Here is a 17,006-nt window from a genome sequence, read left to right on the forward strand (position 1 = left end):
CCTTAGAAGTCCTTGAATATTGTAATAAGACATCAGTTCACATGCTTCAGTGCTTGCAGGTGTTAGAAATGGTTGATAAGCATAATTTGATGATGGCTCTGAAATCTGAGTGAGCGCAGTGGATAGTGCTGAGCCTGGATTCCAGAGGACCTGCGTTCAAATTCAGCTTCATACATTTACTAGCTGTGTGACCCTGGGCAAATCACTTAACCTGTGCTTGCTTCAGTTTCCTCAACTGTAAAATGGAGACCCTGGAGAAAGAAATGGCAAACCAGTCCAGGATCTTTGCCAAAACCCCACTGGGATTACTAAGAGTCAGACACAACTAACACAAAACATAACATTAAGTATACTTTTTACGTAGGAAGTGCTAGATCTGAGGCAAATGTCATACGATGCCACTATTCCATTTAGGATAGTGCCACTAAAGACTGTTTTGTAAGTATTGGCACTTAAAGGAAAAGATCAAACAAGAACACGTCTGTCATCAACAAGGCAGTCAATTCCCTTTATTTTTAAAATTTTATGTACACATCTGAATGATCTGTATAATGTACATTCAATATAGAAAGCTTTCTATGCGGGGTAACATAGGGAACATTTCACAATCCCACCAGGCTCTTACATAACGTGTTGACGACAGGGCTGGTTTTTGTTTTGTGTCTTTTTTTCACATAAGCTCATCTTCGTTCAACAATTTGGTAAAGCCAAGTACACACAAACACGTCTACTGTGAGCTCTCAGGAACATAATGTTAATGATCAAGGACACAAGTGAACTGGTAGGGGGACAGAACCTAATAATGCTGGATGAAGAGAAGGACGATCACGTCAGACTCGATGCAGAAGGAAGAAAGACCCTTTTATGGGGACAAGTGAGTCAGCCCAATTCCTGTAGACTGCAGCTCAACACCACAGCTACGAATTAAAAAAAAAAATATAAAAACTTGGGAAAAAGTTTTGTCTTTTTGATTCACAGTCTTGTAAACAGATACAAAGAAACAAAATGTGCTTTTGTACAACAAGAGAAAAAATATTCTTGTGTACCCATTTAGGTTGATCCACAGAGTGCTTTCTTATGTTACAACGTGATACAATTAGAATCACTGACTTTTCTCCTAAATAAAAATATATTTATAGAAAAAGGAATAACACTGTCATGAAACAAGCAGAAAGGCAGTTAGGAGTTTGCTTCAATGTATCAGATGGAGGAATGTGGTTCTCATCACTGGCCTTTCTGCATTTATTGTAATTTCATGAATAGTTCAAGTCTCTTAGCCAAGATCGCCCGCTTCATGGTCTACTGGAGGTGGCATGCTAGATAATACCGTTGCTGATGTGCCTGCAGTAAGGTAGCCAGCAACTCCAGGTCCTGATTGAAAGAAGAAGAAAATATCAATTTTCTAAACATTGTTATTAACCAATGGTAACATTTTTTACAAGATAGTTTTTAAGTGTAATGAACTTGGTTAAGTGTTCCATTATAAAAAACTGCAGATTTATTAGAATTCTGAATAATTTGTTTAGTTAGCTTAAAAAAAAAAGACAACTCCTGAGCTTTTTATAATGCCTACTCATAATAAAGCATTATGCAGTCAGTGATTTCTGTGTGTTACTGCTATGAGAACAACAAATATAGCAAAACTAAAAATTCACTATCCCAAATGTGTGCTAGTTAGGGTACGGAAACAAGACAGAAATAACCCCAATCCTATCTCTATTCTACCCCTTTTTCTGGAAGCCAGGTTTCTGAAAACACTGGGAAAGGAGAGAGGAAAAAATGTCAAAAGGAAACAAGGAAGACTGATAATATTAACCAGATTTCTAATGAAAATATTTTCATAATCATTATCAACATTCAACATTATCAGAATCAGTGGGAAAGGGCATTGTATAAATAACTGCAAATCAACAATGCCCTAAGAAAATGGGGGTGGAAGCCAATTTTACTCTGAAAATTACAATTCTATGGTGACAACATCCCTAAGGGAAGGGGAAAAAAAATTTAAGAATAACCAGTTAGTATCCTCAGGCATTTATGTAATATGCCATGAGCCGAGTACAAATTTCCGTTGGGATGTAGGGGAGGAGTAACGGAGAATTGGGAAGATTCCTACAGAGTTTGAAAAGCACCATCAGAAATGTCAGGGCTTTGTACGGATTCTTTGAGCTCTAAAATATTAGGTGTAACACGGAAGTATGTTGAAGCAAACACTTAAAGTTTCTCTTTTTATAAAACATAAAAACGGTTCCATTCTTCCTTAATTGTAGATGTGTATTCCTTTCCATGCTCAGAACTATTCTCGAAGCACAGTAAAACACACCAGTAAATGCTGCATATGAGAGATCCTACGGTGACCATTCAGCTGTACTTTCAGCTACAATTGTAGGACACAACAGCAAAGAGCTGAGGAACATTTGGAGGGTAAGGACCAGAAATGCAGTGGAAGCAACATGCACTTAGCAAAACGGTATCTACCTGCTTTAGAGAGCTACACAGAGGTTAGCAAGCTGCTGGCAGAGCAGATCTAAAGCCCACTTCTGAGGTGAAGGGGACTGCTGCCAGTGAGAAGGGAAGGAGAGACACCTGAAGGGAAAAAAGAGATATAAGAAGCAAGGGTAGTGCAGACAGCGGAGCAGTTTGATGAAGGCTGAGGATCAAGGCAGGACAAGGAAAGGCTGTCAGGATGACCTCTGGCTTCTCATTCTGGGTGCAGTTCAATAGAGAGTGAGCAATGTGTCCTGGGTGGACACTGACCCCACAGCTGGGACTGTTCAAGTCTGCATGAGGCCAGAGGGAACCCAGGGCCCAGAATACTTGGGGAAAGGAAGTGAGCAGGGGCCAATACACTCACCATTCTTACAGACTTGTGAAGAAGCTTAAATACATTTTTAAAAGGCTACTAGGAGGCACAATAGCTGTAAAAAATCGAATGCACACCGACTTTCCTGGCCTTGTCCTCTGCCTTCCACAGACTGCTCACAGAAACTAACAAGTCAATGAACCATCTCTGACAATGGGAGAGTATCAAGGTGAAGACACTACATTTTAAAGCAATTTAAAGTAATCATTGAACCCAAATGGCAGGTAGACTACTTCAGAATTTAAGATTTCAGTATGTAAAATGTCAGTGCTATGTCAGAGCCTGTCACCTGAAGAGATGTCACCAACCCCAAATACACTGTCGTGCGCCCTTATGTATTCACACAAGACTGTACACTGCTAAGTTCCCTACCACTGGACCAATGTGTCAGGGCCACACCAGGTGATAATCTGGGCACTTTAATGAACCAGCATTCAAGCATAATAGCTCAAGCCCAGAAGAGCTCTCCAAAGGGTCATCTAGTCATCTACAATCATCTAGATTGTAGTTTTCTATCCTCTCTTCAAACTAAGCTGTCTCAAAATAAAACTACTGATGTGTATTTATTTCTAAGTGCCTATGTGCTGGGACCTCAAAGGTGAGACAGTCTCTCCTGTGACAATGATACACATTCACAGGAGGACAGTTAGGAATGTCCCTGGAAGACAGGAGCTGTAACGTGAGCAGAGCATGTACCCTCTGGAAAGCTCAGACTCTAAAATGGCAACAATAACCAGACTGCCTGTCTCACAAAGTTTTTAGAATAAAGAGATTTGTCAACATTCTACAAATGGAAGCGGGAATGTCAACTAAGGAGCCACAGGAAGGAGTACAGGTTGTGCTAAAGAGACCTGGCATACCCTAATGCCTTCAAAAAATTGTGTCGTGTATAACTTTAAAAATCGTTAATTTAAAGTAAAATTGAGTTAATTTAAAATACATTTTAGTTTACTTGATGAATTAAAATACTATTTTATAACTGAACTTTTAATATATGTTCATATTAAGAAAAATAAAATTCTCTGGATGCATGTCCAAACGAAATGTGCAGTGCATGCCTATGGAAGGAGCACAGGCTGTCAGAACCGAAGACTGCACATAAAATTAAGAATCCCCAGTTTAGGTCAGTCGTCACAGGAAATCTTCACAGGAAAAAAGTAAAAGTGCTGGCTTGGAGCTCATTTTAAAAAATACTGTTCAAAGGAGAGCAGAGAAAGTACTTAGTGAACTCAATACACGAAGGCTATTTAGTTATCACGACCACCAGTGAACAAAGTGGCCAAAGAGAAGCGACTGGTCTGAAGAAAGGCGGCTCCTCTCACTACTGCAGGAAACGGATTCTTCACTTGTTCTAGTGCCTTTTGTTCAAAATAATCATCCATGACCTGGGTGCTGCACATGACACTCCACAAAGCGTTGTGGAGATCTGTCTGGTCATTCATCTTCCTTGCAAGGACTACAATTCTTACTCTCCTCTCAAGTCTCCCAACAGCTCCTACTTCAGTTGACTTTCCTACGGTCTCTTTCCTCTCTTAATTTCCAATGCTCAGGTGCTTAGAGGCATTCATTATACAACTTTTAACTGAGTTCTTATTAAGCACCCACTTTGTGCAGGGCACCGTGATTCTCAGAGGCTCACATTCACCTTGGAGGGGGACATAACATGTAAGGTGCTTTGGGAAATCTAAGCCATTCACATCCCAGGACAAAAAAAAAAAGTAAAAGTAAAAGAAAAAGAAAAGGCTGCTGAATCACAGAGCAGAATTAAAGTGCTTTTAGGCTGATTTCCAACAAGACGTTTGGGCGCAGCAAAGCTGATTTATTGGGGTTGGGGAAGGGTATGGCCAATGGAAGCAGTTGCTTCTTGCTGGCCTGGTTCCAAATCTCTATAATGAATGACCTTGTACAGGTGCTTTTTTCAGCCTTATCCATATAAAAGTCACTCTTTCTAAGGAATTAGGAAGTGGAAGAGAGCCAAACTTTTAATAACTGTCATCCTGACACCAAATAGCAGGTACCCTTCTCCCACCATGAAACAAAACCCAGTAAAGTTCCTAAAAATACCCAAAGAAGACACTTAGAAATCTCTGGGACACAAGAAAGGACAGGGTAGGGCCCTCCCACCTTTCAGGGTCAAGCTTCTCTAAGTCCTAGGCTAACTCTGGCCCTGCTCACTTCCTGACATCTAACTCCACTGAAAAGGCTCTCCCAGGTTACCAAGAATTCCTTAGCAGGTCAGCATGATGGCCTTTTCTCAGTCATCATCCTCCCTGAGGGCAAAGACTTTTGGTTTGTACTCTGCCCTTAGCACAGACAGGTTTACTCAATGCTAATTTAATCATAAACATTAGACTTTCCCATTTGGCTTACTCTCTCATAACACTTCAGCTACAGAGTGCTGAAGTTTATTGAGTTTAATAAACTCAACTTCATCTCTAGGTTCTAAATAATTTCAAATAATTGTTTCAAGTTAACAAAATCTGACATCCACAAGTGTACATGTTCAGTGGAGTTTCTTATAATTTCAGCTTTATGGAAGATAGCGTTAAAATAGGGAAGCTGAACCATACAAGTGGAAAACACATGAGACAAGCCAAGGCCATGTAACGACCAAAAGGCTCCCACTGAGTCACTGGTGTTTCAGATGGAGGCCGACCTGCTGCCCAGTTTATGTTTCACATTTGAAGTTTCAGTCCCACTGAAAGGACAGCCCTGACAGGATCTCATTCCTGAGTGATGGAGCTGAGTGCAAAGAAAAGCCCACAGCCTAAGCTAATCCACCGATCTAGTGAGCTCCCCACTGGCAGCCCTACAGGCTGTACAGGATGCAGTTGCCTTTGACCTGACATGGATCCTTTAGACACAAGGACACCCCTACTTGTTTTGATTACTATCAATAAAAATATTCAGCTATACACTGATTTCAGGGATAAGCTACAAAATGATGAGCTATGGAGAAGAGAGAAATCCTAATCAGCATCAACCAACTGGCCATGAAAGCAACAGGTGAGTTAGCCTCAGGGGCTGGGAAAAGAAGGATAATGGGAAACTGCCTGAGAAACAACTCTCTCTTTTGGCTTCTACCAGTGGCATGTTTCAGACCCCCACCTCAGCTCTTCATCACCCCAATGCTCTGTCCCTTGGGATTCCTCTCTGTATTTCTGCCTGGCATGCTAACCTTACTGGACCTACTATGAAAGGACATAGAAGCTACCATCAGTGACTTGGAATGTGCATGTGGGGTCTCCATTCCATTCCATTCCACTGCCACTCCATGGCAAGTGTGGAAAGAGTCATAAGTCCTTAAACCCTGGGAGGAGAAAACACCCTCAGTATCCTAAAGCAGAATTCTGTATTCTTCCAAAGAAATGTTATTGTTACATGTGGTCATTAGGTTCTGTTGAATAAGTTTAAACTGGTTTTTCAATGCAGCCCTGAGAGGTCTTACAGAAAAATCCAAGTTCCAAATAACTGACATACACCTCAAAGAACATAACTGATTCAGTGTTTGTTGAGCTTTGATGGTCAGGAGATCCTCTGTGGATAATCGTTGGAAGAACATGAGAATCCATTGAAGACAAAGAGGCATAGGTGGGTTACGATCTGAGAAGAATGCCCAAATATACAAGATCAGTGTGCTAAAGACTGTACTAGGGACCTGGGGGTGTGTGGGGTGTGTGTGTGGGGTGTGGGTGTGTGTGTGTGTGTGTACAAACAAAAACAGGTGATAATTTGTACTTCTGAAGAGCAGCAAATACTACTCTTTTAACTTTTAGTCAACAAAACAGTGTTTCCCGTGCTTTTCTACATAGATTGAAGTAGATATCCCTACCTCTGCGATCACCTTGGAATATTTGTTTATAAAATGTGATTACTACTAATTTGCTACCACATGGAGCCCAAAGACCTAAACATTTTAAAAATGATTATTCTTGGATAGTTTATGCTTTATTAAAGTTTAAAATAGACACTGAAACTGATTTGGTGGCTCTAAATCTCTGTTATAGGTCTTTCTGCCTTAAAGAGAAAAGAAAGGAAACTCAAACTAAGAGTGTGGAGGCATGTCTTCTATCTATCAGACAAGCTTCATTAGGGCAAATGAAACACATTTAATTTTTCCATTTCAGCACCTCCCAGGTCTCCCTACATAACAGATACTTAACACATCTGTTAAAGAGAACTACAGGTTGATATTCAAAGCACCCTGTACAAGCATCCCAGATATATTTCCACTCATACTTTGCACTAAACAGAAATGTATTAAAGAGTGTTAATGGTGAAGGAAAAAAGCAGCAAATTCAACAAAATGAAAAATTACAATCATGCAACATTTTTCTAAAGCTGTTCTGCTTATTGGCTGACTCACTCTCTTTGTTATGGTTTCTAAATCTGTAGTACTGGAAGTCAGACAACAGCTAAAGCTTACTTGGGAAATCTCATGATAACAAACCAACAGTGCATGCAACATTCAATTTTTAGTCTTTTCTCAAGGACTGGCTAATTCAGCTATACTTCTCAAATACTACAAATAGGATGTCACCAGTGACTACAGTAACATCATCTTCAATGAACCTTTAACCTGTACTCTAATATGATTTTCATTGTGGGTACCCAGCTATTTCCCTTCAGGAGGGGCCTAAACTCCAAAGCTTTGAAAAACATCAACGAGCCAGTGGGAATTTAAAGTTGCTATTTGTTTGTTTGTTTTTTAAATATCAACAGATCTGGATCTTCAGCCCATCTTCTCAATAACAGAGATCTTCATGTTGTCATTTCTCTATGCCACTTTCTAAGATATTTTTTCTTGGAAGCGTGCTGTGTGTAAAAACACCACTATTATATAAATGGATCCAAATTGACCTACTCAACAAAGCCCATGCTATTTTCCCCTATGTACTTTTATAATGTCATGTTCTGACAAACACAAAGACAAACAAACCCTGAGCTTTAGTGGCTTCATGATAGCATCCTAGCCCATCATGAAAGGGTGCTGCTAGGCAGACCAGGATCGACCTAAAACATTATTTTACAAATATTTTCAAGACCTGATTCAATTGAAACGGCACGGTTTTTTTTACTGCAGAGATAAAAAGCTCAAAACTGCTGACCTGTGAGGTATCCAGCTGTTTGTGTCTCAGAAATGAACAAGTCATGTTTCTGATCTTTGAAGGCACTCCAGATGGAAGAGCGAGACAGGATTTCATTTACCTACAGAAATGCAATGGGTATTTGTTTCTTTATTTTGATTAAAATGGCCCCAAGGAAAGCTCTTACTAGTCCATTTAAATCCATATAATTTTGATGGAGAAAAGCTATGAAACCATGGTGTATAAAGTATTCTGAGGAATCCATAAGCACAACACATCTCTTGAGGACGAGTTCAATTACTGAAGCTACTTGAAATCAGTATATATTAGAACTTATGGCACAAGAAAAATGCAAACAAAACCTGAAATGTGTCCTTGATTATTACTAACAGAAGTACCAGAAGATATGACTCCTCTGGTCTTTAAAGAAACTGTGTGAATGTCAAACCATGTAATATATTATGATTAAGTAGCAACAAATCATAATTTATCTATTGCAATTTTATAATGAAAGGCAGTGTGGCATCCTGGCCAGAGAATAGACCTTATAAGCCTAGAAACCCTGAACCCAGTTGCCACTTCAGACATAAATGGGCTGTGTGCCTCTGGACAAGTAACTTTAATTGGTGTCCCAGGCCCTTTTCTAAAATGACTTTGCAGGTGCTGATGCTCATCAGGAGAGGGAATTTTCGCACCTGGGGCTCTCTACACAGATGAAATCCCAGATCCAAACAAAAAATAAATTAAATATAAATTTATAGTGGGCTGCTATGGTCAAAGACTCACTGTATTACCTAGAGATAACAAGCACCATTAATCCTCCATCAATATCCTTTAATCTGGTCCAAGTTTCCAGGTGGTTAGGAAGGACATGTACTAAACTATTCACAGTCTCTTCTCCTGCCCTACCTGTGACGGCTCACTAAAGAGCCTCTGGCCTGTCTGGAGCACTTGATCAGGCCACAGTCAGTCACTCACACACTTACCTGTTCTCCGTACTGAAGGCTTCGGGTCATTGACTTCAGGGCTTTAACAATCTGAGCCTTCGTGGCTGCTGGACTTTCCAAATTTTCAAGGCCAATGCCTTCTAGCAACTTTAGCAGATATGGAACCAAGTCTGCTTTCAGGGCCTATAAGTGAGTATCAGATATATTTACTTTTTTTTTCAGCCAAAGACAAGGTTTATTAGAACATCCGTCATTACATTTACTTTTAAAAAAGGTTCTAACTGAAGTTAAAACCATGAAAGCAGAGGATTTTCACTTGGTGCTAAGGCCTGAATCGCAACCACTGGCTAGGCTGCTATAGTACTGCTACTTGTTGTTATGATATTGTTCTCATGCTAAGAGAATTACAAAGTACCTGGATGACTCTATTTTAATGAGAAATTTTTAGGAATGCATTTTATTTTCTCAAGTTATTCAAAAAAACCACCTGTTTGTTGCCTAAAATTTTTATCATTACAAACTCAAACTGTGATAGCACAGCTGGTTTTCATTGCCTCTTCCTAATCACAAAGCCAGGATTAAATTCAAGACCACCCAATAAGACACTAAAATTGTCCTTGGTGATCACAATGCAGTGGGAGGGGGGAGCAAGAAAAAAATCTTGTTTTTAAAAGATGAGTGACATTTAGACCTCATATAGCTATAGATTAAGAAGACTTTTTTTTGGTCCTCCAAAATTCAAGAGACGGGGTTAGAGAGAAAAATCATACAATATAACTTGGAACCTCTTTGAAAATTAATATTAATGAAAAGATAGGAACAGAATAACCAGAATCATTTCTCAAGAATATAATTATTCAATTATCAAAGGGCAAATTTAGGATGGAATTAGCAAGGTCTACACTTTAAATGCTCTATAGTTACAGAATTTCAGTAGACTTATAATCATTTTGTAAAATAACATTAAAAAGAAAATGGCAGCATGATATAATGGACTGAGTTATGAAAACCTGGATTCCAATCTTTGAACACATACCAACTGCATGACCATGGACAAGTTTGGAGTTGCCTGGGGTAACAAGAAATTAAGTTATATACAGAAGCAATGCAAATTTGTTTAGGTGGAAAGATCCTACCTGAGAACAAAAGCAACTAAAACATTAAGTAGAGTGTTTGATAAACTCTGAAACATAAGTTACTTCTAAAGGACTAATGTTTTGACAGCATCAGCCGGGGAACCTATAAAAAAGTCTGGTAGAGATTAGATGCAGCCTAACATCTTATACCATAAACTACATTAAGTTCAAATTGATTATGCAACTTGAATATAAAAGGTCACATCATTAAAAAAATTAAAAGAGAATTCAATCAAGATAAAGACTGAACAACTTTGGTTATACAGAATTAAAAAGCTTTTGCATAATGGAGACAGCTTGGTTCAAGCTCTATCTCTGGCACATACTACCTCTGCACTACTCTGCACATCAAAGTCTTTAAGGTACAGAGAAGATGCCAACTTCCACTGGTGGGGGGAGTTTCCTCATCGGAGAATTTCCTATATCAGTGAAATCACAGGTCCAGTCTATTTGTACCCTCATTAAATGTCCTTGCTTTAAACTTAAATGCCTCTTTCAGCTGATTAATAAAAGTTTCCAATCTTCTATCTTGCATGAATAAAAATCAATAAAGACACTCAGAAAAGGAACTGTTTAGTGGGGGAAAAATATCTGCATCAAATATCACCAATAAAAGTTTGATATCCAAGTTACACAAGAAATTGACACCAAAAGATAACACCACATGTTCTCCAGGAGATATGTGGTAAAGGGATATGAAGACATCATTTGCAAAAGAACTGCAAACTGTAAATGATGAAGTGAACAAGTCCCAGATGACCAAAAGCAAAAGAAATTAAAACATTAAAACAACTCTCAGGTAGAGGCCAGATTTGAACACAGGTCCTCTTGACTCCAGGGTCAGTGCTCTATCCACTGTACCACCTAGCTACCCAACTCTCAGGTTGTTTTAACCTTCATCTCAGGCAAATTGAGAGATGACACAAAGTCTAACAGTCAATGCTGAGGAATTCTACAAAGACAGGAACACTAAGGCACTATTGGTAGAGTTGTGACTGTCCAATTGTTCTGGATACCAAGAAGATCAACTGTCTGCGGCCTCTGCTTCTGTTGTGAGGCACATGCCCCAAGGAGGTCAAAGACAGAACAACAGACTAGGGCGCTACTGAAATGCTCACAGCCGCTCTTTGGAGTAGCTAAGAATCAACCCTTGACTGAGGGAACTAAAAAGAAAGCTTGATGTGAATAATGGAGTACTACCGTGCAGTAAGAAATGACATATGAATACAGAGAAACTTGGAATCAAGGATAATGATTTGATGTGGAGTGAAACAAGCAGATCCAAGAGAACAAAATACATGACAACATAAATGGGAAAAAAAAATGATTAGGAAGTTGAACTGTACGTAATTAAAAAAACAATGAGGGTCTCCAAGAAAAGATAATGAAACACCTCCCCATTCACGGCTGAGAGTTGGGGGACTAAACAGGGTGAAATGTGGTCTCTGCAGCTCCTGGGGTACAGGATAGTTTTTGCTTTCTTTTATGTCACTAAGGCAGGTGTGATCTGGAAGTGATGGCAGTGATCTCTGAGAAGTTGCAATGATTGATGTAGACAAAAAATACCAAATAAAACAAGTTGCCTGGAACTGGGATAACACAGTCAAATCCTTATTCTAGTAAAGTGTTGCATTGTAAACAGAGGATAGATTCTACGGGGAGCTCATAGAAATCTACTGAGTATATAATAAAGCTGAAATAGAGAAAGAACAGTAGCTGAAACCCTGAAAGTAGGCGATTATGAGAGGAAGATGGCAGAGTAGGTCAGAAAATTTCAAGCGCTCAAGATTCTCCCCCACAAATGAGATGAAATAGTACCTCAGGGTGAACACAGAGTGGTAAAAATAAATAAGAGTAGAGGCAAAGCATGGGTCCTCCTGAGATAATCAGAGAAGATCTGAAGAAAAACCCCAAGACCAGGTTTGGTCCCTGTGAAGAGTAAACACCTGCAGGCTAGGTCAGCCTAAACAACAAGCAGCGAGCCCTGGAGTTAGCTGGGTTGGAAGGCTGCCTCTGCCCCAGCCACAGAAATTTTTACCCCTGGGACAGTGAGGGGAGTTGGGTGTCTGAGTGGGGAAGATCAAGGGAACCTCTACTGACATGGAATGCCAGACCCAGCTGTGCTGCGGAGACACTGCCCTGGGAGAGAAGGGACCAGCACACACCTGGTGAGTGCAGAAGGCGTGGGCAGGGATGCCACTGGCTGTGGGCACTTACAAGTGACTGGAGGTCTTGGTTTTGGTTCTAGGCCAAAGGGGAGAACTGAAGGAGGATCTGAGGCCAGAGGGACCATTCTTCATACCTCAGGACTAAAAGTGACTACAAAAATTAAGCTACTACAAATAAAAAAAAAAATCCACAGGCCAAGGAGAAAGAATCCAACCATAGACAGTTACTGTGGGAATAGAAAAGACTGGGGTTCGTCTTCAGAGAAGGATACTGAAGCAAAGAACCTTCTTCTACCCCAAAGAATAATGTCAAATGGTCACCTACCCAAAAAGAATTCACAGAAGAACTTAAAAAAGACTTTAAAAATCAAATGAGAGGAAAAACAAAAAAACAAAAAACAAACAAAAAAATCCAAGAAAAACAAGATTATGAAAAGAAAGTCAACCAATTAGAAAAGGAGATCCAGAATCTTAAGGAAGAAAAAAACTCCTTGAAAATCAGAATTGGGCAAAGGGAAGTCAACAAAGTTATAAGAGATGAAGAAATAATGTAACAAAATATAACGAAAAAAATAGAAGAGAATGTGAAACATCTCATAAGAAAAACAACTGATCTGGAGAACAGATCAAGAAGAGAAAACATAAGAATAAGGAGTACCTGAAAGCTATGATCAAAAAAAGAATCCTGATACAATAATACAAGAAATAACTAAAGAAAATTGTCCTGAAGCATTAGAACAAGAGGGGAAAGTATAAATGGAAAAAATCCACCAATCATCACCTGAAAGAGATCCTATGAAGAAAACCCACATGGATATTATGGCCAAATTCTGAAACCCTCAGCTCAAGGATAAACTATTATGAGGAATTAAAAAAACCCAACAATTTAAATATGTCAGTGCCACAATTACAATCACACAAGACCTAGCAGCAAGTGACACACTTAACACAGTGCAGGTCTTGGAACACTAAATAAATATCAAAGAGCAAAAGAAATGGGGTTCCGGCCAAAAATATCATACCCAGCAAAGCCAAGCATAATCTTCAACTAAAAAAAAAAAGTATATTTAATGGTAAGGCTTTCAGGACTTTATTTAAAAAAAAACAAACAAACAATAAACAACAAGCAAAACTTAACTTAGGACTTAATAGGAGATTTGACATATAAGAGTCAAAAGAAATATAAGGTACATACCAAAGACTAATTACAAGGGACACAATAAGGACTGTTTACCTTTTATATATATAGAATGTAAAACATGTTGAAGATTGTTACTAGTAACTGGGTAGTTCACAAGAAAGATTAGGGTAGACATGCATATGATATGACTTCAAAAAGTAAAACCATTTAGAACATCTAAAAAAGAATAATTATCTTATACAAATGAGGTGTGAGAGGAAGAATTGGCACAGAGGAATTAGGTGAGGGAGGAGGGCTGTTAGTTCTGGAAACCTACTTTTATGGGAACGGCCATCAATACATACGTATTTAGTAGAGTACAAAAGTCTTCTAAATTCAGAAAGAAATAAAACTCTAAGGGGAGAGGGAGAGGAGAGAGGATAAGGGAGGGAATTCTAGAGGGGAGGATGAGGGAATAGGTCAAAGTGAGGTACAGAAGGGTGTTTAGATTTATGGGAACGGGAGGATAAGGGAGGGATCTTTGGAGGGCAGTAGATTAAGTAATAGGAGGGTAAGGTAGCAGGAAAAAGTAAAGTTGAGGAGTCAGGAAGGATAGGAAATAAGAGATATGCACAAACATATAAACAAAAATCAGGAGTAGAAAAGTCTATATATGTATGTATCTATGTGTATATCTATATATAAATATATCTGTGCTTAATTGTAGCCTGCATAGGGGGAGGAGCACAGCAGAGAACAAAAGAAAACTTACAAGGAAGCAAAGAAAAGATGGACAGCTCTCAACATAACATGTAGTATTACACAGGCTTTCTTGAAATGGAAATTTGTTATATATTTTGAATCTTCTCTTATGATCTGCTGTGCACATGACATGCTTTTTTTTCTTTTCTTGTGTTGTATTTAAGTTTCAATATTTAAGTTTATGTTTCTTTTTCTTTTCTTATTGTGTTTTTAAGTTTTAGTATTTAAGTCTAAAATTAAAAAAAAATTTTTTTTTAAAAAGAATGAAAGTAGACGATTAGAGAGTGGCAAGAGGAAGATTACTTCCTCTTCCTTCCCGCAGGCAAAGATTCAGAATGACCCTGCCGTTTCTCACCTCCTCCAACACATCTGCTAGCAGTCTTCTCCCTTGGTGCTCGTGCCCCAGGGACAGTACTCATCCCTGGCTTCCCTTGCCAGGTGTTCCCTTTGGAAGAACCTCCCATCACCAAATCGACAACCCCATTTCCTAGTACAGATTATTTCTGCCAGGCATTAAAAGTGTTCTTAGTGAACTTATCAAGAGTGTGAATACTTCTGAGAACCAACTGCATATTTCCAGTGTAAGTACATTTGCACCTCAGAAATTGGCAAATGCTACAAAACATGTCTTGATTTATTGTTTTATGGCTCGTCTAGGTTTAAGGAAGTGATTAAGCATTAATTGTATTTGAAAATAAAAAATCTATCAATCAACACATATGCCAGGCACCCTGTTAAACACATAAAGATAAAAGATGTGTCATGCTACATTTTTTTTTAAAGTGAAGAGTTGGTTGTTAAACATTTATTAGCATACCTTTGGGACCAATTTATATTAATGTGTAAAAGACCAAGATGGTAATTCTAAATGTTTTCTCAGAAGCATTTTTATAATAATTAGTTCACTAAAAACCCTGGTGGAATTTAAGACAACATGACCAATAGAATAAAAAATTGCAGGAGGCTGCTACTACCTAGTCAAGCCAACCATAGCTGGTACTCTGCCCCTGGGATTTCTTCCTTATGTTCGCCCTACTTTTCTTAATTTGTGAATTTTCTAAAATCTCCAATTTCCCCCCATCTCCATAACGGCTACCTTGCAGTGATGAATTTCCAGTGATAAGGATGGGAGACAAGGGCAGTCTTTCATATGTATTGGTTAATTATAAGTCAAGTATTTATAAGATGGGGATTGACTACACCTATAAGCACCATTAGGGAACTACTCTACCAAGAGAGAACTGGTAGTCACTCTAATTTTGAAATACAAATAGAACTGTTTACCTGGGCTACTAAATCACTTTGCTCCCTTTGAAACATCCGATTAATTGCTTCACAGGCTAGACCAATTGTGTCTGACCGTTTTTTCATTCCATTCATCAGTGGACCAATGGTGTCTAGAGAGGCCATTGCACGAACACACAACTATATACACAAGAAGAAAAATTACACCGTTATTAAGCCCTGCTTCTGAATTAATACATTATCAAAATAAACCTGACCACCTGCATTTTGTAATTTACGTATATGATGGAGAAAATTTAAATCAACTGTAATAAATGTGAGTTTTCTATAACTAGTTAAAATATATTAAAAATGTTATCAGAATAGATCGAATTTGAGAAGAGATTGGAACAAATGACTGACTCTATTGTTCTTTGTTATTACAACCGACTCTTCCATAAAGAAAAATACCTCATTATCAGAGAGTGAATGGATGACTCGAATGGCGCTCTTTGGAACGGCGTTGTTCTTGTGGTTCATTGCTTGGATGACTTTAGGCAGATGACCCAGTGGTGGAACTTGATCTGCTAGCTGGGGTTGTGCACTGAAAAGACATACTGCTGCTGTTGTTAAAGTTTCCAGGGTTTCTCCCTTTGGGGGGAAAAAAAAGCAAAATCTCAAACATACAAAAATAGGCTAGTTAATTAGTTTACATTTATAACTAAGGATCCTTGAGTTTTAAGTGCTGAAATTAGAAAGTCAATTCATAAAATGAAGACATGTTCTTCCATTTCTTTGACTTTCAATATTTAAAAGAAAATAAATCCCACTTTTATTTAAATAGCCATTTGTTTGAGTAGAATACTATCAGTAACATTTACTTTTTAAAAATATAAATTCTTGGGGCAGCTAGGTGGCGCAGTGGATAGAGCACTGGCCCTGAAGTCAGGAGGACCTGAGTTCAAATTCAGCTTCAGACCAAACACTTGACACTTACTAGCTGTGTGACCCTGGGCAAGTCACTTAACCCCAATTGCCTTAAAAAAAAAAACCTCAAAGATCTCAGAAGGAATCACTAAGTATTTTAGCTATTCTCATGCCAGGAGATACTGACAGCCTAGGAAAAACTAACATACTGGTGTGCTGTTTTCTTTTTAAAACTTATGTGTATGTGTATATATGTTATTACACACACATACAAATTTCAGTCAGCAAAAATCCATCTTTTCTCCCTCCCCAACTCTTGTTTCCCTAATTACAAAACAAAATAAAACCTCTGTGAAAAAAACATGTAGTTAAGTAAAACAATTTCTGTACTGCCTATGTCCAAAGAAAATCTCACTCTTCACCTTGAGTTTGCCATCTCTATATGGAGGTGAGGAATATCTTTCATTACTAGTCCTCTGGAATCCTGGTTAGCATTATAAAGATGTTGTTATTCAGCCTTTTCGGTCGTCTCTGACTCTGTTACCCCATTCAGGGTTTTCTTGGTAAAGGTATTGGAGTACTTTGCTGTTTCCTTCTCTAGCTCATTTCAGAGATGAGGAAACGGAGGGCAACAGGGTGAAGTGACTTGCCCAGGGTCACACAGCTAATAATGTCGAAGGCCAGATTTGAACTCATGAATACGAGTCTTCCCGGTTCCAAGTACAGCGCTCTATCCACTGTCCTCATCATATTATTGTCATTTTATAAATGG

The 17,006-nt window shown here is 38.7% G+C and overlaps 1 protein-coding gene across 3 annotated transcripts in view; it reads right to left on the reverse strand.

Annotated features, from left to right (window-relative positions):
- Positions 1 to 484: 484 nt before the first annotated feature.
- Positions 485 to 17,006, reverse strand: part of DNAJC13 (DnaJ heat shock protein family (Hsp40) member C13) — a 127,970-nt gene continuing 111,448 nt past the window's right edge. For all 3 annotated transcript variants that reach the window (XM_027872101.1, XM_027872102.1, XM_027872100.1), the window contains 5 exons: positions 15,779 to 15,958; positions 15,368 to 15,508; positions 8,937 to 9,080; positions 7,972 to 8,071; positions 485 to 1,371 (listed from right to left, as the gene is read on the reverse strand). In XM_027872101.1, the coding sequence (XP_027727902.1) occupies positions 1,274 to 1,371; positions 7,972 to 8,071; positions 8,937 to 9,080; positions 15,368 to 15,508; positions 15,779 to 15,958 (663 nt within the window). In that variant the 3' untranslated portion in view covers positions 485 to 1,273. The remainder of the gene's footprint in view (positions 1,372 to 7,971; positions 8,072 to 8,936; positions 9,081 to 15,367; positions 15,509 to 15,778; positions 15,959 to 17,006) is intronic.

Source organism: Vombatus ursinus, unplaced genomic scaffold, assembly GCF_900497805.2.
Source record: "Vombatus ursinus unplaced genomic scaffold, bare-nosed wombat genome assembly UNPS02014799.1, whole genome shotgun sequence".
NCBI classification, from domain to species: Eukaryota; Metazoa; Chordata; class Mammalia; order Diprotodontia; family Vombatidae; genus Vombatus; species Vombatus ursinus.